Source organism: Thalassophryne amazonica, chromosome 6 (assembly GCF_902500255.1).
Source record: "Thalassophryne amazonica chromosome 6, fThaAma1.1, whole genome shotgun sequence".
In the NCBI taxonomy this organism is placed as follows: domain Eukaryota; kingdom Metazoa; phylum Chordata; class Actinopteri; order Batrachoidiformes; family Batrachoididae; genus Thalassophryne; species Thalassophryne amazonica.
In genome coordinates this window covers 35,276,095-35,298,829 of record NC_047108.1, presented here as the reverse complement: position 1 = coordinate 35,298,829, position 22,735 = coordinate 35,276,095, and the positions used below count along the sequence as shown (strand labels likewise).

Genomic DNA, 22,735 nt, shown 5'->3' with positions numbered 1-22,735 from the left:
TGCCATTTGAAATGACTTTAGTTTTGTGTCATGTCTGTGATCTGCTTTTTTTCTACAAAATTAAACAACTGAATGAACATCCTCTGAGGCCGGTGATTCCATAATTTTTGCCAGGGGTTGTATACGAGGGCTGTCAATAAAGTAACGGTCCTTTTTATTTTTTTCAAAAACTGTATGGATTTCATTCATATGTTTTTACGTCAGACATGCTTGAACCCTCGTGCGCATGCGTGAGTTTTTCCACGCCTGTCGGTGACGTCATTCGCCTGTGAGCACTCCTTGTGGGAGGAGTCGTCCAGCCCCTCGTCGGAATTCCTTTGTCTGAGAAGTTGCTGAGAGACTGGCGCGTTGTTTGATCAAAATTTTTTCTAAACCTGTGAGACACATCGAAGTGGACACGGTTCGAAAAATTAAGCTGGTTTTCAGTGAAAATTTTAACGGCTGATGAGAGATTTTGAGGTGATTCTGTCGCTTTAAGGACTTTTCACGGTGCGAGACGTCGCTCAGCGCTCTCAGCCGCCGTCGTCAGCCTGTTCAAGCTGAAAACCTCCACATTTCAGGCTCTATTGATCCAGGACGTCGTGAGAGAACAGAGAAGTTTCAGAAGAAGTCGGTTTCAGCATTTTATCCGGATATTCCACTGTTAAAGGAGATTTTTTTAATGAAAGACGTGCGGACGGATCCGCGCGTCGGGACGCAGCCGACGCGGTGCGGCGGCACAGGAAAAACACCTCCGTGTTGATATCCATTTGTAAAATCCAGGCGGCTTTTGATGGCTTTCAGTGGAGTGAGTATATGAGAAATTGTTTAACAGGCAGGACATGTTCCAACTTGTCCTTAAGGCTTTCAACAGAGGTGTTTTTCCTGTGGCGGAGCGTCGCGGCGGCTGCGTCCCGACGCGCGGACCCGTCCGCACGTCTTTCATTAAAAAAATCTCCTTTAACAGTGGAATATCCGGATAAAATGCTGAAACCGACTTCTTCTGAAACTTCTCTGTTCTCTCACGACGTCCTGGATCAATAGAGCCTGAAATGTGGAGGTTTTCAGCTTGAACAGGCTGACGATGGCGGCTGAGAGCGCTGAGCGACGTCTCGCACCGTGGGAAGTCCTTAAAGCGACAGAATCACCTCAAAATCTCTCATCAGCCGTTAAAATTTTCACTGAAAACCAGCTTAATTTTTCGAACCGTGTCCACTTCGATGTGTCTCACAGGTTGAGAAAAAACTTTGATCAAACAAAGCGCAAGTCTCTCAGCAACTTCTCAGACAAAGGAATTCCGACGAGGGGCTGGACGACTCCTCCCACAAGGAGTGCTCACAGGCGAATGACGTCACCGACAGGCGTGGAAAAACTCACGCATGCGCACGAGGGTTCAAGCATGTCTGACGTAAAAACATATGAATGAAATCCATATAGTTCTTGAAAAAAATAAAAAGGACCGTTACTTTATTGACAGCCCTCGTATGTTCATGTACCGGGCTGGCTTATGTGTGTTTGTGTGTGTCGTTTGTCGTCATGAGACCGGTCACGGTTTGCTCAGCCCTGCTGTTGACCTAAGGCAGGACATACATCTGGAGCTGGTCCCTGGGCGCCTAAAGGCGACTTCTGCTCCTAACTGGCAATTAGGATGGGTTAAATGCAGTAAACATTTCATTGTGCAGGGAACATGTTCCTTTGTGCATATGACAAAATTCTTTTGAATCCTTGAATCCTTCATTTCAAAATGAGCAAATATTTGCACAAAACAAAGTTTATCTGTTTGAACATTAAATATCTTGTCTGTGGTGTATTCAATTGAATATAGGTTGAAGAGGATTTGCAAATCATTGCATTCCATTTTTATTTACGTTTTACACAACGTCCCAACTTCATTGGAATTGGGGTTGTACACAATACTGTGAGAAATCAGACCAACCAGGAACCACCCTGACAATTTTCTTTTTTTTTTTTTTTTGAATCACCCCAAAGTAAGTGAAGAAAACTATCCATTAATTTGGAAGCAAGTCATTTTGTAGCATCCACAGCTCAGACCAATGATCAAAGTGCTGGTCCCTCCCCCTCATGTTTGAGTGCACTCCGCATGTAATTCTAAGTACTGTTAAATAAAATAAAAAAAATCCTTAATGATCATACAACATACCAAAGGATGTTAAATGTATATAAATCTTTGATTCAAGAAGTTTTCCCACCTAGATTTTAAACTTTGAAGTGACAGGTTTGAAAATTAAAATAGCCCAGGTTAAATTGTTGCTCAAAGAAGAGGGGTCACGCACTGCAAAACCACTGAGACTCATATACGGATATTAAATTTTAGGTTACTCCTACTGTGTAGTTTCAAGAACAGGAAGAAAAAAAACACACACACAAACTCACCTTCAGCCATTCTGTTCTGCATCTTGTAGTAAAAGTACATTGCCAGCAAAACCAAATCGGCAGCAACAAAATAAAGTGCTGTATATACCTGGACAAAGAGGAGACAGTCAGGTCAGGGAACATGTACTGATGCAGCATCCATCACACTCTGGAACTGTCCGGATTAATGATCACCCAGGCTAATGAACTCATCCCATCTGCTCAAAAGTGATGTTAATCACTGAAATCACCTAGTCGAGTAGGTGGTGGCAGAGAAAACCTGAACCCTCTTGGCCACTTCTGGAATACTTTGGACACCACTGTATTACATCTATTTTGCATCCATTTATGTGCTGCAATGATGATTAATATACATTGATCAGTGCTGACTTAAAATGAGTTTCTTTAAAGAAAAAAAGATAAACAAAAATAAAGTAACATACACACGGCAACAGAAACAAAAAAATTCTAGTTACAAACAACAACAACAAAAAACCCTTCCATTTTATTCAAAGACATTAAAGGGTACACAGTGCATCCGGGAAGTATTCACAGCCCTTCACCTTTCCACATTTTGTTATGCAACAGCCTTATTCCAAAATGAAGAAGTAAATTCATTTTGTTCCCCTCAAAATTCTACTTTCAACACCCCACAACGACAAATTTATTAAACATTAAAAACTAAAGAAAGCACATGTACGAGTACATAAGTATTCATACCCTTTGCTCAATAATTTGTTGATGCACCTTTGGCAGCAAATATAGCCTCAAGACTCTTGAATATGTCACAATCTTGGTGCACCTATCTTTGGGCAATTTTGCCCATTCGTCTTTGCATCACCTCTCAAGCTCCATCAGGTTGGATGGGGAGCGTCGGTACACAGCCATTTTCAGATCTCTCCAGAGATGTTCAATCAGATTCAGGTCTGGGCTCTCCTCTCTCCACAGAGGAATGCTGCAGCTCTGACAGAGTGATCATGGGGTTCCTTCTCCCCGATCACTCAGTTTAGACGGGTGGCTAGTTCTAGCAAAGAGTCCTGGTAGATCCAAACGTCTTCTATTTACAGATGATGGAGGCCATTGTGCTCATTGGGAGCTTCAAAGCAGAAGAAATGTTTCTGTGCACTTCCCGAGATTTGTGCCTCAAGACTGTCTTTGAGGTCTACAGAGAATTCCTTTGACTTCATGCTTTCTTTGTGCTCTGACATGCACAGTCAACTGTGGAACCTTACATGTAGAGAGGTGTGTGCCTTTCCAAATCATGTCCAATTTACCCCGGGTGGACCCTAATTAAGTTGTAGAAACATCAAGGATGATCAGTGAAACAGGATGCACCTGGGCTGAATTTTGTGCTTCAAGCCAAAAGCTGTGAATACTTATGCACATGTGATTTCTTATGGTATGTGTGTGTATAATATATATATATATATATATATATATATATATATATATATATATATATATATATATATATATACACATACATACACACACACACACACACACTGAAGAAAATAAGTATTTGAACACCCTGCGATTTTGCAGTTGTTTACAGTTGTCTTCTACCAAGCTGCTTGCCTGTTGTCTTGTAGTCCATCCCAGCCTTGTGCAGGTCTACAGTTTTGTCCCTGGTGTCCTTAGACAGCTCTTTGGCCTTGGCTATGGTGGACAGGTTGGAGTGTGATTGATCAAGTGTGTGAACAGGTGTCTTTTATACAGGTAAAAAGTTCAAACAGGTGCAATTAATACAGGTAAAAAGTGCAGAATAAGAGGGCTTCTTAAAGAAAAATTAACAGATCTGTGTGAGCCATAATTCTTGCTGGTTGGTAGGGGATCAAATACTTATTTGCAGCAGTAACATACAAATAAATAAAAAAAAAAATAAAAAAAATCATACTTTGTGATTTCCGGATTTTTTTTTTTTTTTTTTTTTTTTTTTTTATGTCTCTCACAGTGGACATGCACCTAAGATGAAAATTTCAGACCCCTCCATGATTTCTAAGTGGGAGAACTTGCAAAAGCGCAGGGTGTTCAAATACTTATTTTCCTCACGGTATATATACATACATACATACATAAAGTGGGGGCAGATGAGAGAGGTCTGTAATTTTCAACATAGAGACAAAATCTGTGAGAGACAAAATCAGAGAAAAAAAAAAAAAAAAAAAAAAAAAAAATCCAGAAAATCACATTGTAGGATTTTTAAAGAATTTATTTGTAAATTATGGTGGAAAATAAGTATGTGGTCAATAACAAAAGTTCAATTCAATACTTTGTAACATAACCTTTGTTCGCAATGACAGAGGACAAACGTTTCCTGTAAGTCTTCACCAGGTTTGCACACACTGTAGCTGGTATTGTGGCTCATTCCTCCATGCAGATCTCCTCTCGAGCAGTGATGCTTTGGGGCTGTCGCTGGGAAACATGTACTTTCAACTCCCTCAACAAATTTTCTATAGGGGTTGAGGTCTGGAGACTGGCTTGGCCACTCCAGGACCTTGAAATACTTTTTACGGAGTCACTCCTTTGTTGCCCGAGTGGTGTGTTTGGGATCATCGTCATGCTGGAAGACCTACCACGCTGCATCTTCAATGCTCTCACTGATGGAAGGAGGTTTTGTCTTAAACTCTCACGATACATGGCCCCATTCATTCTTCCCTTAACACAGATCAGTCGCCTTGTCCCCTTTAGAGAAAAACAGCCCCAAAGCATGATTTTTCCACCCCCATGCTTCACAGTAGGTATGGTGTTCTTGGGAACTCAGCATTCTTCCTCCAAACACAATGAGTTGAGTTTTTACCAAAAAGTTCTATTTGGTTTCATCTGACCACATGATATTCTCCCAGTCCTCTTCTGGATCATCCATATCCTCTCTGGCAAACTTCAGACGGGCCTGGGCATGTCCTGGCTTAAGCAGGGGGACACGCCTGGCACTGCAGGATTTGAGTCCCTCTGTGTGTAGTGTGTAGCCTTTGTTACTTTGGTCCCAGCTCTCTGCAGGTCATTCATCAGGTCTCTCCGTGTAGATCTGGGATTTTTGTTCACCGTTCATGATCATTTTGACCCCACAAGATGACATCTTGTGTGGAGCCCCAAATCGAGGGAGATTATCAATGGTCTTGTATGTCTTCTATTTTCTTACAATTGCTCCCACAGTTGATTTATTCACACCAACCTGCTTGACTATTGTAGATTCACTCTTCCCAGCCTGGTGCACATCTACAATTTTCTTCCTGGTGTCCAATGGCTTTTGGGCTTGGCCATGGTTGAGTTTGGAGTCTGACTGTTTTAGGCTATGGATAAGTGTCTTTTATACAGATAAGTTCCAACAGATGCCATTAATACAAGTAACAGGTGGAGGACAGAAGAGCTTCTTAAAGAAGTTAGAGGTCTGTGAGAGCCAGAAATCTTGCTTGTTTGTGGGTGACCAAATACTTATTTTCTACCCCGGTTGACAATTAAATTCTTTAAAAATCCTACAATGTGATTTTCTGGATTTTCTTTTCCTCATTTTGTTTTTCATAGTTGAAGTGTACCTATGTTGAAAATTACAGACCTCTCTCATCTCTCTAAGTAGGAGAACTTGCACAATCAGTGGCTGACTAAATAGTTTTTTTTACCCCACTGTATATGCTTGCAAAAATCTAAAAACTCATCACATCGTCATTATGGGGTATTGTGTGTAGAATGTTTTGGGAAAAAAGTAATTTCATCCACTTTGGAATAAGGCTATAACATAAAATGTGGAAAAGGTGAAGCGGTTGAATATTTTCTGGATGCACTGTAAGAGGAATCAACATTGGCAATATTGTAAAAAGGTTACTAGGTGCTTTCATACAATATATTTTTCCATATAATCTGAGTTATGGATAAAGTGAGTTTTGGCTATTCTGCCAATTAAAGATAATGGTAATGAGTTACAATTTTCTAAACTCGTGTTTCTTGTAATGCCAAGGCAAAATTAAGTTAGAATAATAAATTTAAATTAAATGTGAACTCCAATATATTTTATACATTTTATTGTTTGAAAATGTGGTCCGCAGGCTCAGCATCCGATCTGTTTACAGGTAGAAGCCCAGATATTGTCTAGTTGATGGGGAAGCCAGACATCCAACTGTTACTGTTGATCACATTATGAAGCAAAGGAAGTGTGGATGAGGGCTTTGTAATGAATAAGAAAAAATCATCAGGATATAAATAAATTCCATGATTTTGTGAGTTTGATCGGATTCCTGTAATGTGATCATATTGTTAAATGGAAGCTGCTTTGGGTTCTGTAAAAACTGCATAGTGTAATGGTGACAACGGGCATCGTTGTGGCATGCCTCCATCATGGAAATGGTTTTGATATACTATTAGTTATATCAGAAGCAGTAGGTGAGTTATAGAGTGTTTTAATCCTTTTGATGAAATAGGACTGACATCCAAAGTGATCGAGGGAGGTGAAGAGAAAAGTCCACCTTATCAAAATGCCAGTATTGACATTCATAAAGCAACTATAAATCATTAACTGGTTACAGAGTTTTAATTCATATTATCAGTTATCAAGTTGTTCACCAATGAATATGGCTTTATACACCCTGAGGCCGAAGGTGCCATTTCTTTTTTTCTCTCCCTTGTTTCAGAAGCTCTAACTGGCAACTGTCTTCTAGTGGTAGCGGAGGTTAGCTTGTAAGCTCGCCGTCGTGCTGATAATCATTCGAGTACATTTGTTTAATGAAACTGCCGTAAATGAAGAAATTCATCAAAATAGACACAAATTGCGAAGGTGTTTCGCTTCTTTCATCATCCATCCACCTCAAGTTCCAAGCACTGTTTTCTAAGCGAGGCGGAAAGAATTGTACGTGACACCCGATTGGCTGATTACTCGGGTGGTATGAAAAATATTACCCATCCGCGAAAAGGGTGTATTGCCATTTATTCTTTAGTGTTTTATCCAATCATATTGGCGTATCATTTATAGGTATATGATAATATTATAGCCCAAGTTTAAAATGTATGGTCTTGCTTTAAATTGGTGCATTTTAATTTATTACATGCTGATGTGCTTTAAAATGTAAAGAACTTCATAAGCTCACCCTCAAGTGTTTAATAAATATCTATTTTGATTTAAGACTAGAGTCATTCTATGTTGAATGGTTTCACAAAACTGCAAACTAAGTTGTCAATTCACTGCAACAGGGCAGCGCAGTCTCGTTTGAACTCCTGTGCAATATTGTGGGATTTGACCACATCCGGGGACAGCCTGCATTAACACGGGAGAGACTGATCGCCAGGTGGAGTGTGGGAGTTTCAGCACAAACCATTTGGCCCAGCTCGGTAAACTTAAAAGCATACTCACCGCCACAAAACAGACCTGCTGGTTTAAGATGTGCTGGTTTAAAATGGTTTCCGCTGACACCCCCATCCTCCGAATGGTTTGTGCTGATCAGTGTTGCCACAGTTACTTTGAAAAAGTAATCCAATTACTGATTACTCCTTGAAAAAGTAACTTAGTTACTTTCCTGATTACTCAATGGTAAAAGTAACTAAGTTAGATTACTAGTTACTTTTTTAGTTACTTTCCCCAGCTGCTGACAACAACCCTCTGCCACCTCAACATGACAATGATACCTGTTTTGCCAAAACTCACTTTATAGTCACCCTTTCTTGACTTCAATGAAAATAAATACTTGTTTTATAAAAAGTAAAATAGACCTCTTTCTTGACCTCATATTTAACTGTTGACAGCACTGTAACAGTAAAACTTGCAATTTCGAACCTACATTGTTTATAAATGTAACTATTAAATTCATTCTAGCATTTTTCTAACATTTAAATTCTCTCTAAATATTTTACTTGTCGAAATTAATATTATTTTAAGTAGTATTAGTAGTTGTAGTAAAAAAAGGCTTCAAAACTGGACCTTTAATCTAGGGGTGTTGTGAGGGGGGCACATCCCTCCCCCACGCCCCCATTCCATCTGGATTCACCCCTGCTTTGGCGTTTGAGCACAAAGAATGGATAACATTTATTTATGCAGAAAATGTGACCAGATTTACAGATAAGAAAGTTTTATTGTGTTTTCACATCATGTGGTCCTCAGAAAGAGAGTTTAGGTGCATTTGAGTGGAAAATAATGTTAGTTGTTGACGCTTCGCGGAGGATCAGCTGTTTTTAACGACCAGATACGGAGCGGCTCAGCTCAGCTCTAAATAAAGGAGGAAAAACAGTATAAAAATGTCTTTGTAAAGCTCAGTGCAGGTGTGCTGATCACCGTGCTTTAAGAGGTGAGGACGAGTCGAGCAGCTGCAAAAAACCGCGGATGAAAAGCTCACAGCTCACTGAAAGTGTGTAGTTCAGTCGAACCCCGACCTCCTGCCCACAGACCAAGTTTAATGCTGTTATCGACCCACAATGAAAAATAATAGTAACGCACAGTGACATGAAGTAACTTTAATCTGATTACTGATTTGGAAAGATTAACGCGTTAGATTACTCGTTACTAAAAAAAAGTGGTCAGATTAGAGTAACGCGTTACTAATTAACGCGTTACCGGCATCACTGGTGCTGATACTCCCACACTCCACCCGGGGAGTTAATCTCTCCCCACAAACAGCATCACTTCTAATGGGGGAAAAAAAAAAAAAAAAAAAAAAAGGTGTACTGTTTTGTCTTCGGCTGCAATCACTACAGAAGTTGTGAAAAGTGGAGGGTTTTTTCAGTTCCCAGTGGAGAAGACGAGGCAAATGGGAGCGGTCGTGTCGGTAAGCGTTAGCCTACAGTATCCGTGTTTGCTTTCCTGCACAACCGCCCCAACATGTTTGAGCTCTGGGTCAAAAACTGCAACACATGTTCACTTTCCACTGCATTGTTGCTTTTTCACTTTGATGTGTAATTTGCCCAAAAACTCAGAAAAAGTGAAGTGTTGCTGCTGGGGACGGACAAGGGCTGTCCACTGATGTAGAAAAATTGCGTAATTTTACTCCTTTAGCACCCACCCTCAAACAAGACTGCGGTGCCTAATTCATCTCTAACAGCTCTCTATTAAAAATAATCATAGTAAATATTATTATTGCTATGGGCACTGTAGCTCACATGTATGATACACAATAACAGTTTCAGCTAGAAAAGTGGGCATGGCCAAACTCCAAAGGTCATATCAAGGTCAAAAATAATATGTAGCTGCAAGCGGCGATTGATAGGGTCCAAAACCTGTTTGAGAACAGCTGTGGCAAATCTCCCCATCACTCAGATGACCTATATGTGTAGCCTAAGATATATGACAACTTTAATTGCCATCACGCTTACAGTGAGCAAAATAGGTATTTGTGAAGAGTAAAGATAAATCAAAATGGCCAAGAACCGTAATTCTAAGATGTATGGTTAAGTAGTTATTGCCAAACGTCTATTATGGTGGTTTTAGTGCCCCATCAGGTCACAGTTTTTGTAGAATGTCATACTGATCATGTCCCCCAAAGTTTGACTTCAAAAGACTAATTCCTTCATTAGCTAAACCACATTTAGTGAATTAGGCCACACCTGCTCATCTTTGGCAGCCAATAGTAGCACAACAGAAAAACGATCAAAAATTCATGTGCTAACTTGTGCGGCTCGGTCCAAACATGCTATGTGCCAAATTTTTTTCACACCATGCTCAGAGTCTCCACGTCAGGCTGCAGGCTGCACAGTGAAAGCCCTCAACTGCTTTCATAGGGTTGCCAACCGTCTCTTGAAAAACGGAATCGTCCCTTATTTGGAAATAAAAGTGTGCGTTCCGTATTGACCTGAAATGGGATGCAGTTTGTCCTGTATTTCTGTGAGAATCAAAAAGTCTGTAAAATGTCAATGGAATTGACTTGCGCTTTATATGGAAACTTACGGTAAATTTGATCCCAGCCTCTCTCCTGCTCTTCACCAATGAGCTGACAGACACGAGTTGACGATACAGAATCACTTATCTCATTGGTTGAGGGACATCTGCTCGCAAGAAGATCCCAGACGAGAATCATGAGCCAACGACGGTCGTCGGACGACCATATCAAATCACCATGGCTGATACCGACACAGACACCGACACTGCAGATACGCCTACGAACAGCAGTGTCTGTAACGTCGTTACTCCTCCTTGAAAAAAACAAAACAAAAAAGAAAGCAAAAATACGTGGGCAAATGGTAAAAGGAAAATGGCTGGGTGGAAAAGGTGCGCGACAACAGCTATAAGTATTGTAAGTATTGTTTACTTTTTCAGACTTTCACTGTTACATTGTTTTGGATGATTTTTTTTTGTTAATTTATACACTTAAGTTAAGCAATAACACGACAGAGAGATTTATTTTTAAAGAATTTTTTTTTAATATTTTGAAGCAGGACAGGATGCTCATATTGAAATTGAGTGAAAATTTATTTTGCACTAAAAATAAATTGCTAAATAATAATTTGTTTTCCGCATGTTCATATCATAACAAATGCGTGTGTGCATCTACTTAAATTCAGGGTCAAGTCAATAGTCAAATGGTTAAAAATCATTTCACACACACGCTGGGAAGGGTGAAGGCAATGGTCAGTTGGCCGGCCCATGGAAAGAGAGACTGGAATGGATGTCACGTGACTAGCGGCGTGCCGCACGGCGGCCATTACTGAGGGTGGAGAGAGACCTTGATCCTGTTAAACAGAAGCGATATGAGGAGAAAAAAAGGCAGCCAGTGCTCCACCATCAACTGCACGAACCACAAAAACAAATTCTCCAATACTAAAATTAACTGTACAATAGCCTTAATGTAATTATGTAAAACAAATTACTTTAAAGTCATTATGCCGCAATTTAATGTCAATATACTGAGACTATAACTCAACGCCATAAGTTCTTTTCATTAAGCTGCATTCACATGCAGAAACAAAAATGTTTAAATATATTTATGTCTATACATATACTTGCAGTTGTTGTTTAATATGATATGTACATGGTGGTCACAGGAGGCATTTAAATTTGAACAGTGTGGTTGGAGGGGATGGAGGAGGTACTTTTTACCCTGACTGAGGGTCAAAAGTCATAAATTCTGAATGGCTTTATATATATATATACTTGTAATAAAATGTTAGTAAAAATCGTATATATGTTGTCATTAAAAGACTAGCAGTAATATTACAGTGGAAAAAGCAGCAAGGTAAATGAGCACAATGGCAAGACATACTTCAGATTAATATTTTAATACATAAGGATTTTTTATCCAGACATGTATGGGTTCGTTAGACCTTTTAATTAGCATGAATACAACTTACGAGCGTCATTTATAAAAATCCATTGAGAATTATGATGACAGGAAAAAAAAAAAAAAAAAAAAAAAAAAAAAATCACAGTAAATGAACAGAATGGAATATTTTCCACAAATTTCCACACTTTACATAACATTTTTTTCTACCTAGACATGAATGGGTTCATTAGAAAGAGCAATTAAAGGGCTTTAAAACAAGCCTACTTTTATTAAAATCTGTTAACAAATAGCGACAATAAAGTGAGAAAAGCAGCACAGTTTGTTGTAATTTCCCCAGATTTCTGCATTTTACATAAGGTTTTTTTTTTTTTTTTTCTCACCCACACATGCATAGGTGCATTGGAAAGAGCTTTCAAAGGGCTTTGAAACAAGCCTACATTTATTAAAATCCATTAAGAAATAGTGACGCTAGTGCAAAAAAAGCAGTCAGTTTATTATTGATGAGCTGCACATTTCCACCCTTAGTAATGGCGCCTTCCTGTCCTGAGTGACGCTAATAGATAGAGGCGCGCATGTCCATTCCAGTCTATATTTCCATGGGCCGGTCAGCCCTGCCACTGAGGTGTCCCTTATTTATTTTTCAGAAAGTTGGCAACCCTATGCTTTCACTGCTTCTGCAGTGCGCACGCCGTTTACATTTTGATAATGGATCAAATACATTTGGCAGGAAAAAAAATAAAAAATTTCAGAGGAAGTTTCGACCCAGTGTCACAGACCGAATGGTCCCCCTCTAAAAATCGGTCTGCCTTTTGCATCTGTGCATGCGTCATTTCGGACCACGGAGTCTCTTCACCCAAAGCAACCAAACGGATTAATGGGATTATTAACCCATCAGATGACAAGGTAAAACCTCTTAAATCATTCTAAAGTCAGTTTTAATCAGAAATGAGGCGAAATTCTGTGACGTTTTGAAGTGTTCGGCACGCAGCGAACACATCACTTAGCAGCTCGTTTAGCCGCAGCGCTCTGATCACTTCTGCTGCCTTTTATGATGAAATAATACTGAATTTATTGGGAAATGATTGTTGTACAAAAGCTTCAGATATCTGTGTGATGACTGGAGTGCAGTTTAAAGCAGAAACGAGGTGTTAATCCGTGAACCGCATCATCAGAGGGGACTGATTTGTAGGGGGACTATTCGGTCAGCGACACCGGTCATTAAATGAGGCGCACGCCCCAGTTCAGAATTCCCCGTAGCGCCTCCAGACTGTAACTAATCTGTTACATACATATGGCTCACATGGGATAAATGTCCTGTCCGATCACAATGTATTTCCATTAAAAACCCGAGCAGAGGTACAAATTAAAGTTCAGCGCTCTGACACTCGCCGATTTCAGTAAAGTGGGATCGGAGTCATTCTCCGATTGAAAGTCCGACTGTTTATTTTTTTTTTCAAACCGTGTGACTGGAGCCTGACGTGCACCTGTTAAATCAGACACAAACAGCTGTGATTTGACACTTTTCTGCTTTTAATCCTTCATCTACCATCACATTTTAATAGTTTTTACAATGCACACGCTGATAAATGGATCAGAAAAGTCTGCACGTTTACAGCACGAAGTCCGTAAAAGAGGAAACTGTTCAGCTTACCCAATAAAGCATAATCCAGAGACGAACAACTTTAAACTGTCACGCATGTCACTGCATGACACGGAGTTACAGAGCTGCCTGCAGCTGCATAAATCAGGCTTTAAATTAATTAAATAAATCATCATAAATTGTAAGTTTATGTAAATTTGATAGCTAACTATTTTTATATTTATTTTGATAGCACCTGTACCTGGATGTGTTGCTGTATGTGGTTAAATGATTTTAAAAAATGTTGAAAACATAAAAGGTTCATTCAGTAGTTCAGCGCAGTTGGACCCCAAATGGCACCATGTTCTGAGTTGATGCCACTCTCTCAATCTAGGCACACTAGACACCCCCACCCCTCCCTTTTGGAGATACTTTTTTTGTACTGCAGTCTTTTGTCAAAAGCTACATCACTGACCACCCACAGCCTGTACACCAGTTAAGTGTGATTTCTGCTGAGCACCTGTTTTCATTTTTGCATATGACCAGGTTATAGCAGACCTCAAGACTGATACAGCAGTGAATTATGTAGCCTGCGACAAGCAGTTTAACATTAAATTATTAGACTGGAGTTGGGTTGTGGATTGCCATAATTAAGTTCTTCATAATCAAAATCCAAAATATTCAACATCATTCTTCCAAAGACAAATGTCACTTTTGCCATTCATGTGTATTGGGATTTCAATTTCAGACACAAACAAAACAAACAAACACTGGACATCTGCAATGATGTTCTCACTCGGAAAAACCCGAGTTTGAAGTTTGTGAAAATTGTACCATACATTCATCATTTATGTAATTAAAAACAAAATTATAAAATTTGTGATACAGTTTTTAGACTACATTGCCCATCACCTCTAGGCAGAATCATAAATGTTAATTGTTTTGTGGCAAAATACATTTTTAGACAGCTGCGAGTTTAATAACTTCTATGGGACTAGTCTAAATGCATTTTTCCTTTTTAAATTTCATGTTAAACAAACGAAACGCACAATGGTGCAACCTGATTCAGATCATTTCACAATATAATCACCTGAAGTGGAAGCTGGTCAGCCAAGAAGGAGCCCAGTAGATTGCAGGAGTCACCTCCCAACCACAGCAGCAGAAACCAAATCGAGACAGCATCATCCATATTTTGTGTTTTGCAGGACATGTAGTACTGTCTGCAGCCAGGAGAAGACACGTTTAGATAATGCAAAGACAACAGTTTCTATGAGCCAGACATCACCAACTTACGGTAGAGTAGACACTATGAAGCAAAGACAGGACAGCAGACCAAGATAGACGCTCGCCATGTCCCTCACATCCTGGGCACATTCCCCAAAGACATCCCAAACCCATTTTGAACCATTCGGGCACAATGACGTGAAGTTTTCAACAAAACTCATTCCAATATCTCTGTAGGCGAAGGTTCCTTTTGTCCAAAATAATCTGCCAGACAGAAAAGCCTCAGTCAACATGTAGAATAGCAAGAAACCGTCTTTTCTAATTCTGCAACAGCTGTGTTAAAGCTGGACCTACAACAGAAAATTAAAAATTCAAAGTGGTCAAAACAACATCCTGAAATTACCCGAGTTTATCCAACCAAAACTGAAGTTTTTTTTTTTTTAATTAATTAAATAGACAGTCATTTAGGGCGCTCCTTTGTTTTGGCATCTCCACAGCATCGGAGGTGGCTCTGTGTCTTTATTTGGCACAAGCTTTACAAAGAAAGGGCAGGGGTTGGTTTTGAACCAGGAACCTTCTGCACTGGAAATAAGCACACTTAACCGCTTGGCTGCCACCCCTGGCAAAACTGAAGACATGCAATTGACAATTATATCATTCAAAACAGGGATCCCGAACCACTGGGCTGTGGGAAGTCAAGGCTGGGTGGACAGCTGGGAGGTGAGCAGAGGTCCAGTGAGTAAGGTTGCCCGGGTGGCCCACCCTTGGGAGTGCTGACATCTCAGGAACATCATCTGGCAGATGTCCCTGTGAAGACAGCCCTACCATGAGCCAAGCAGCTGACAGCAGTATTTGCAGAAGTTCAGGCAGTCAGCCCAAATGTCAATCTAGGACAGAAAGGATGCCAGGAATGTCACAGTTGCAGGAGCAAGAACTGCAAAGACATTGCCCTTGGTTGTTGTAGAGGTGGTCTCTGAGTGTGTCCTGAAGGCAGAGCGTTTGTGATAGCGGTCAAAGGCACATTCCTCCTCAGAATCCGAGCAATCACAGTCAAACACCACAGGGGGCATCTTAGGAAGCAGGTATTGTTTGGGTAACCCCCAAACAACGAACAGCCAGTCAGGAAGCGTTCCTTCATTGAAAACGGAGTCTAAATCATCTGAACTGTTGAGATGCCATGCCTGAAGCTGATGTACAAGATGTTTTGAATTCCCATTTCTTCAGCTCTTATAAAACTTTGTAAAAACCTTGTAACTGTTAGAATGGCCTAACCAGTGGGTCACCCCTTTATGTCTGGTCTGCTTGAGGTTTCTTCTTCAGTATCAAAGGGAGTTTTTCCTTACCACTGTCACCTGTGTGTTTGCTCATGTTAGACCTTACTTGTGTGAACACCTTGAGGTAGCTGTTGTGATTTGGCGCTATATAAATGAAATAAATTGAATTGAAATTTAATTAACTGAGGGAATGAATCAAAAAGCCAAGGGTTCTGTTCAATTAAAAGAGAACTAAGGAACTGTTTGACCTTAATTTTTCAGTTTGAGCTTGTTCACAATGCTGGGCATCAAAACCAAATACCTTCAATTCAAGTTTCAGAAACTCATTTTTCAAAGAAGTTATTGGCCTTATTGTTTTACCACTGCTCCTAGGAATCTGTCAAGACAAATTCAGGTGGCTGGTGTGTTTAATAGTCCCACAGTGAGCATTAATTGACCCAAAAATGATTTTTTTTTTCCCCAAAAAATGTAACATCTTTGATATAATATAAATTCAGCTGGACAGAAATAAGATGTACACCTATTAATCATTATGAAACATCATATTTACAGCATCCTTATTCTTGTTTCTAGTTTCCATTGATATGTTACAGCTGGTCCGTCCTGTTTTTCTTCAATGAAGCATAATGCAAAAATACCAAAATTTACCGTACACACAAGTCACCTTGCATTTAGCTGATAAAAAAATAAAAAATAAATAATAATAATACTACATGTTAAATCTTCTGGAAGTGCCCAAAACACCAAGTGGTTGATCGAAAGAGTTGACAAAACAACAACTTTTCATTAGATTTTTGGAATTTGATACTGTACTCCTTTTATTTGGGGTATTTTGTTTCTGTCCCACAGTGTCCATCCATAATGCTACATGTTGCTCCTCACAGTGGGAAGATAAAAAAAAAAAAAATGTTGACCTAAGTGTGATGAAGACCGACCCACAAGCATACTCTATAATGATATCCATGAAAAAAATTCAAGTGGCCAAATCCCCACAACCAATGGACCTGTGACGGACAAACATGTGGGACATTTTTTCCTTTGGTACTGTACATTCTTTGTATGGAAAAGATATTTGTATGTATAATTTTTGCATAATCAGTGTTTACAACAGATATTTGTGCATTTTTCACAAATTAGATTTACTTTTGCATGACGACAGATCTCTTAAGGCTTATTGGTTTTGTTCTTTTTATGATATTGGAGATAATTTTTCTTCATTCATTGCCAATTTACATAAATGGTGACTTTTTTTTACTCAAATCAGAATTTGTGAAGATTTATTATTCACACATATTTAACTTTGGGATATTGAAGGTTTCAGAGATGGAAATCATTTTGGTCCCACAGTGTCTGTCCGTCACATGTACAGTCAGGAGCTCAGTCTAATATTATTAGTCATTATAAGTAACCTGTTTTTTAAAGATGAAATTGGTCAAGTACTGATTACATGTTTATGCTTCACTGAATTTAGTGCCCCTCAGATTAATTACTTGCAATATATCACTTTAGAATGAAGGAGCATTGCAACTGCAGAAGCACCAAGTGCAATTCAATGAGTGCATGCTAAGTGCAATCAGGGTGGAAGTTGTAAACATGTTTATTTTGATCCGTGGCTTCAGAATCCTCATTTGGACTGGAAATCTTGAACTGTACAGATATAGCCCTACTCTATAAAGCTTTCTGAAGGTGAGTCACCATGAGTTTCCTGATTTTCTGTCAATTCACATTCTTTCAAAAGCTGTTTGTCAAATTTGACTTTTGATGAGTAAAAAAAAATGCATGTCAATAATTCTAGGGTGTGCTGAGGTTGGTTTTAGGATTATTCCTTTTTATGCACATCCTGCTATGATTTCCCTTTAAATTTATTATTTTGTTTTCTGCCTTTATAAATCTTAAAAATGCCCTGTCCTTTTGTTAAAATTTTCTAATATCTTGTCAATTTGTTTTCATTTCAAGGTATGTTTGGGTGCTTAAAGGGACACTTTACTCAACGTTAACCCCTAAAATAAGAGATTATATATTGAAATAGCGACATCTTAAATAAAAACAAGATTTGTAATAGATTAGCTTAATTATGATTTAAAAAAAAAGCTGACCAGCCTTCCATGTGCTACATGTATGAAGTCACAATATTGTAAAATATGTAGTTTATATATTCAGAGAATTTTTGATGGTCTATATGTCCCACAGTGTCTGTCCGTCACATGCACATTGTCCCATAGTGTCCATCCATCACAGATGTTTCAGCACATTCTCTAGAAGAGAAAACAAACAAACAAACAAAAAATTATGCTCCTTCCTGCAAAACTTCTTGCATAAGGCACTACAAAGGACATGTTTCAAACAGTTTTATTCTGCTATCTTACGGTTTTATCACAAAAGTAAGAAACTGGCTAAGATTTGAGCTACATAGTGCATACCAGCCTTGATGTTTGTTTTCACAGTTAAGTTTTGTATTTAAGTTTGTTTGTAATTTACCCCTAATAAAGTTGTTACTGTAAAATATGTGGTCTATAAATTTCACTGATCATTTTTGATGGTCTACATGTCCCACAGTGTCTGTCCGTCACATGCACATTGTCCCACAGTGTCCATCCATAACAGATATTCCAACACATTCTCTACATAAAACTATACCCCTTCCAGCAAAACCTCTTGCATGAGGCTTGGGCACTACAGAAGGGATGTTTCAAACACTTTTTTTTTTTTCTTTCTTCTGGTTTTGTTTTTACAGCAAGTGAAATAATGGACCCGTTTAAAAAAACAACAACAAAAATTCATCTGTGAATAAAAACACTTTTGTGGAGCAGGGATCATTATTTTGGCAAAATATTCCAGTTTTTGGGCCTTTTCATGCAAAAGAGCAACCAGGATTTTATTCAGAGGATAAAGATTGTTAAAAAAAAAAGTTACATTCACAACTTCAAAGACACTGACCCGTGTCATGTGAAAGAGTTATCAGGTCTCACGAGAAACACGAACTGCATTACAACACAATAACACATACACGCCCACCTGTCGAGGCACCGGCGAGCTAGCGGCTATAAGAACAAGGCAAAAACTTTCTTTCATGTCCATAACCATGACAGAGGCAGCAAAGCAAGCAAAATACTGTTGGTGGAAACGAGAAAGAGGAACACAGCGTGACAGACCTGCTTTCCTGCTGATGAGGGAAGTTTTGGAGCCAAGTTCACCGTGAAAGCATGAGGTTATATTTCCTCACTGATCGTGCACATCCTTGAAAAGTGAGAAACAAAAGAGAAGCACAGCTGGGGAGAAGACCTCAAGGGACTGAGAGGAGTGGAGACATCACACATGCGAGACAGGTGGAGAGATAGAGGGAAGGAGCAGAGAAAGTGATAAACAAGAGCTAAACTCTGTTCTCTGCGTATTGTTGCTCTCTTGACAGTTGTTGCATAAAAGTTATCAAAGTCTAAGTGGGGAACGCCACCGAAGGTGGTTGGGAACAGTAGAAATAAAGTGCTGTGGGACTTCAAATTCGAGACAGACATTAACAGGTGCTGTCTAGTCATCCAGATATAATGGTGGTTGATGAGGAACTGCGAAGGGGAAATTTGGCAGCGCAGTCTCATTTGAACCTGTGTGATACTGTGAGATTTGACCACTTCCGGGGACAACCTGCTGTTGTGCAACACAAACAGCATTACTTCACACGGAAAAATGGTGTACGGTTTGTTTTCGGCTGTAATCACCAAAGCAGTCGAGAAAAGTGCAGGCAGGGGTGGTGGCCAAGTGGTTAATGCGCTGGGTTTCAGTTCAGAAGGCTCCGGGTTCAAATCCCATCCCTGCCACATTTCTCCATGTAATGTGGAGTTGCGTCAGGAAGGGCATCCAGCATAAAACCTGTGCCAATTCAACATGCAGATCCACCTTGGATTTGCTGTGGCGACCCCAAGTGTAAACAAGGAAGCAGCCAAAGGGACTTACTAGTCGAGAAAAGTGCAGGTTTTTTTGGTTCCCAGTGGAGACGGGAAGACAAGGCAAATGGAACAGTTTGTGTCTAAGTTTTAGCAAGATTTAATGTGAAGAATGAGCCAGAATAATGAGCCAGCCCTTTATTGTCCACCATCAAACAAGACTACCGTGCCCACTTGTAACAATTCCAAGTGACTGCATCAAAACAAAAGCACATCAGAAGACTGAGATATACAAAGAACTGAAGGGACAATTAGAAGACATATGGGAGGTAAAAGCCACAATGGTCCCTGTTGTCAGGGTATCTGGTTTTATTTTTTTGTCTGTCATTTCTTTTTCTGTTTCAGCAAGACACACAAACACATGCCTCAATAAATAAATAAATTTGTGAAGAAGTTCACTATTTTTTGTCAGGTATTTCAGAAATTGAAAATTCATTCCATACAAACTGAAAACATTTCAAACATTTAATTTTTTTTATAATTACAGCCTACAGCTAAAAACAAAATGCATATTTTCAAAATATTAGAATATTTCATATGATAAGTTAAAAACTGATTCACTGTACAGAAATGGCAACCTTCTGAAAATCATGTTCATTTATACACTCATAACTTGGTTTGTGGTCCTTTTGCACAAATGACTACACTAATGCAGCGCACTATGGAGGTGATCAGCCTGTGGCACTGCAAAGTGTTGGGGAAGCCCAGATTGTTTTGGACAACAGCCTTCAGCATGTCTGAAATGCTGGGGCTTGTGTGGCTCTTCTTCTGTGTGACAATGGCCCATAGAGAATCTATGAGGTACTGTCTATGGAACCAGTCAAGTACAGTAATACCACAGTCAGCAAACCAACTTACTAGTATTTTTTGCACTGTGGCCAGGTGCTACGTAACACTGCTGTCAGCAGATGGAAGCACGAAGTTCTCAAAATCTCCTGGTAGACTGCTGTGTTGATTTTGGACTTATAAAGTCCCAGCTCATGGCACCCCAAATCTTCATGGACAGTGTAAAGAAGGACTTTGGACCACTGAGCAACTATCCAGTTCTTTTTCTCCCAAGCCCAGTTAAGACACTTCTGACATTGTCTCTAGTTCAGGAGTGGCTTAAGACTTGGAATGTGACACTTGTAGCACATTTCCTGGACACGTCTTGGACGCGTGGTGGCTCTTAATGCACTGACTCCAGCCTCCGTCTGGGCCTTGTGAAGCTCCCCCAGGTTCTTGAATCAACTTTGCTTGACAATGTTCAAGGCTGTTGTCATCCCTGTTGCTTCTGCATTTTTTTCTTACCACACTTTTCCCTTCCAGTTAACCTTCCATGAATATACCTTGATTTATGTGCTTCAAACCTGCCCAATGTACATCAACTGTGATGCGCGCTGAGCGGGTTTGAGGCGAAGTTGTGAATCAACTGGGATAAGAGTCAGCACCCCCAAATCAGAAACCGTGCTCCTCTGTCAGAAAAGGGTGGACTGTCCCCTCTGGGTTAGGGGAGAGTTATTGCCCCAAGTGAAGGAGTTTAAGTATCTTGGGGTCTTGTTCACAATTGGGGTATGCTGGAGCGTGAGATTGATAGTTTGCGGGGGCATCTGATGTTTTACAGATGCTATACTGGACAGTCATGTTGAAGGAGAGACTCAATTTACCAGTCGATTTATGCTCCTATTCTCATCTACGATCATGAACTTTGGGTAATGACCGAAAGAATAAGGTTGCTGATACAAGTGGCAGAAATGAGATTCCTCTGTCGGGTATCTTGGCTTACACTCCTGAACAGGGTGAGAAGCTTGATTATTGGGGAGGGACTCCAAATAGAGTCACTGCTTCACATGGAAACAAGCCAGCTGAGGTGGTTCAGGCATCTGGTGAGGATGCCCCCTTGTTGCCTACCAAGGGAGGTCTTACAGACATGGCCAACTGGGAGGAGGAAGATGCAGGACAGGTTGGAGGGATTATGTTTCCCATCTCGCTTGAGAAAACCTTGGGATCCCCCATGAAAAGTTATGGCACTTGGCTAAGGATAGGGAAATGTGAGATGAGCAGTTTGGTCTGCTGGAACCGTGACCCAGGAAAGTGGTAGAACATACTGTATAAATTTTTCACTTTACCTGACACAATAAATAAATCAAATAATTCAACTTTTTCCACAGTATTCATTTTAGAGATGCACCTGTACATGTGGGTGGCAGGGTGGCTTAGTGGTTAGCACTGTTGCCTTACAGGAAATGAAAGGAATTCAATTCAGACTAGTGCTTTTCTGCGTGAAGTCTGCATGTTCTTGTGTTTGCTTGGCTTCCCTTTGGGTGTGCTGGTGTCCTCCCACTTGCAAAAGCATGCAAGTTAGCTGCATTGATGACTCTAAATTGACTGCAGGTGCAAATATGTTTGTCTATATGTGGCCCTGCAATAGACTGGTGGCCTTGGCCTTTCCAACAGCAGGATGGATGCATGTGGTGGAGGAGAACAATGCTCCACCACATGCATCCAATTCTCCACTGCTTGCCAGCAAAGGTATCAAAGATGACAGAACAACAACAAGGATCCTTCCTTACCATAAGTAAACCCTATTGGGCCTTGGAGTTATTTGTTCGACTTAAAATTAAAATAATCAGGCAAGATGAGAAAACTATTTTTTCCATTTCATTGCACAACAATTCTGCACACACATTCAGCTTTAAAGGTTTGTTTTGGATTGATTTGTGCAACAATGAAATTAATCATCAGGAGTCAGGAATACAACTGTACTAATAACTGCGTGCACCTACACACACACACACACACACACACACATTTCAGTTTAACATAACCCACCGACTCCAAATCAGGTCATCTCAAACTAAATTGATTGTGATAACTGCATGTGTGTGTGTGTGTGGTACTCAGACAATCAATATGTCAAACCAAGCATGTTTTCAGAATCCAATGTGAAATTTAGGTGCTTGTCCTCTTTGACATCATTAAACTGACTGGCACACAGAAGTCACCAGCTGGAGTCACTCAGGAACTTTCAGCACCACTGATTGTATAAATTTCAGAGAGCACACGGGCAGTTTTTAAGATGGTCAAAAAAAAAAAAAAAAATCCTTTCAATTAAAGATGCTTTATAGTCGTTCTGCCCCAACACTTAAATAAATAAATTAGAAAAAAAAACATAAGTGTTAGTCTCAGAATACA

General features: G+C 39.8%; 1 protein-coding gene across 1 annotated transcript in view; it reads right to left on the bottom strand.

Moving 5' to 3' along the window:
- Positions 1 to 14,577, bottom strand: part of LOC117511598 (lysosomal amino acid transporter 1 homolog) — an 81,482-nt gene extending 66,905 nt beyond the window's left edge. The window contains exons 1-3 of the mRNA XM_034171572.1: positions 14,419 to 14,577; positions 14,216 to 14,345; positions 2,374 to 2,461 (exon numbers count right to left, since the gene is read on the bottom strand). Of these exons, the coding sequence (XP_034027463.1) occupies positions 2,374 to 2,461; positions 14,216 to 14,345; positions 14,419 to 14,570 (370 nt within the window). The 5' untranslated portion in view covers positions 14,571 to 14,577. The remainder of the gene's footprint in view (positions 1 to 2,373; positions 2,462 to 14,215; positions 14,346 to 14,418) is intronic.
- Between the last annotated feature and the right edge of the window lie 8,158 nt (positions 14,578 to 22,735).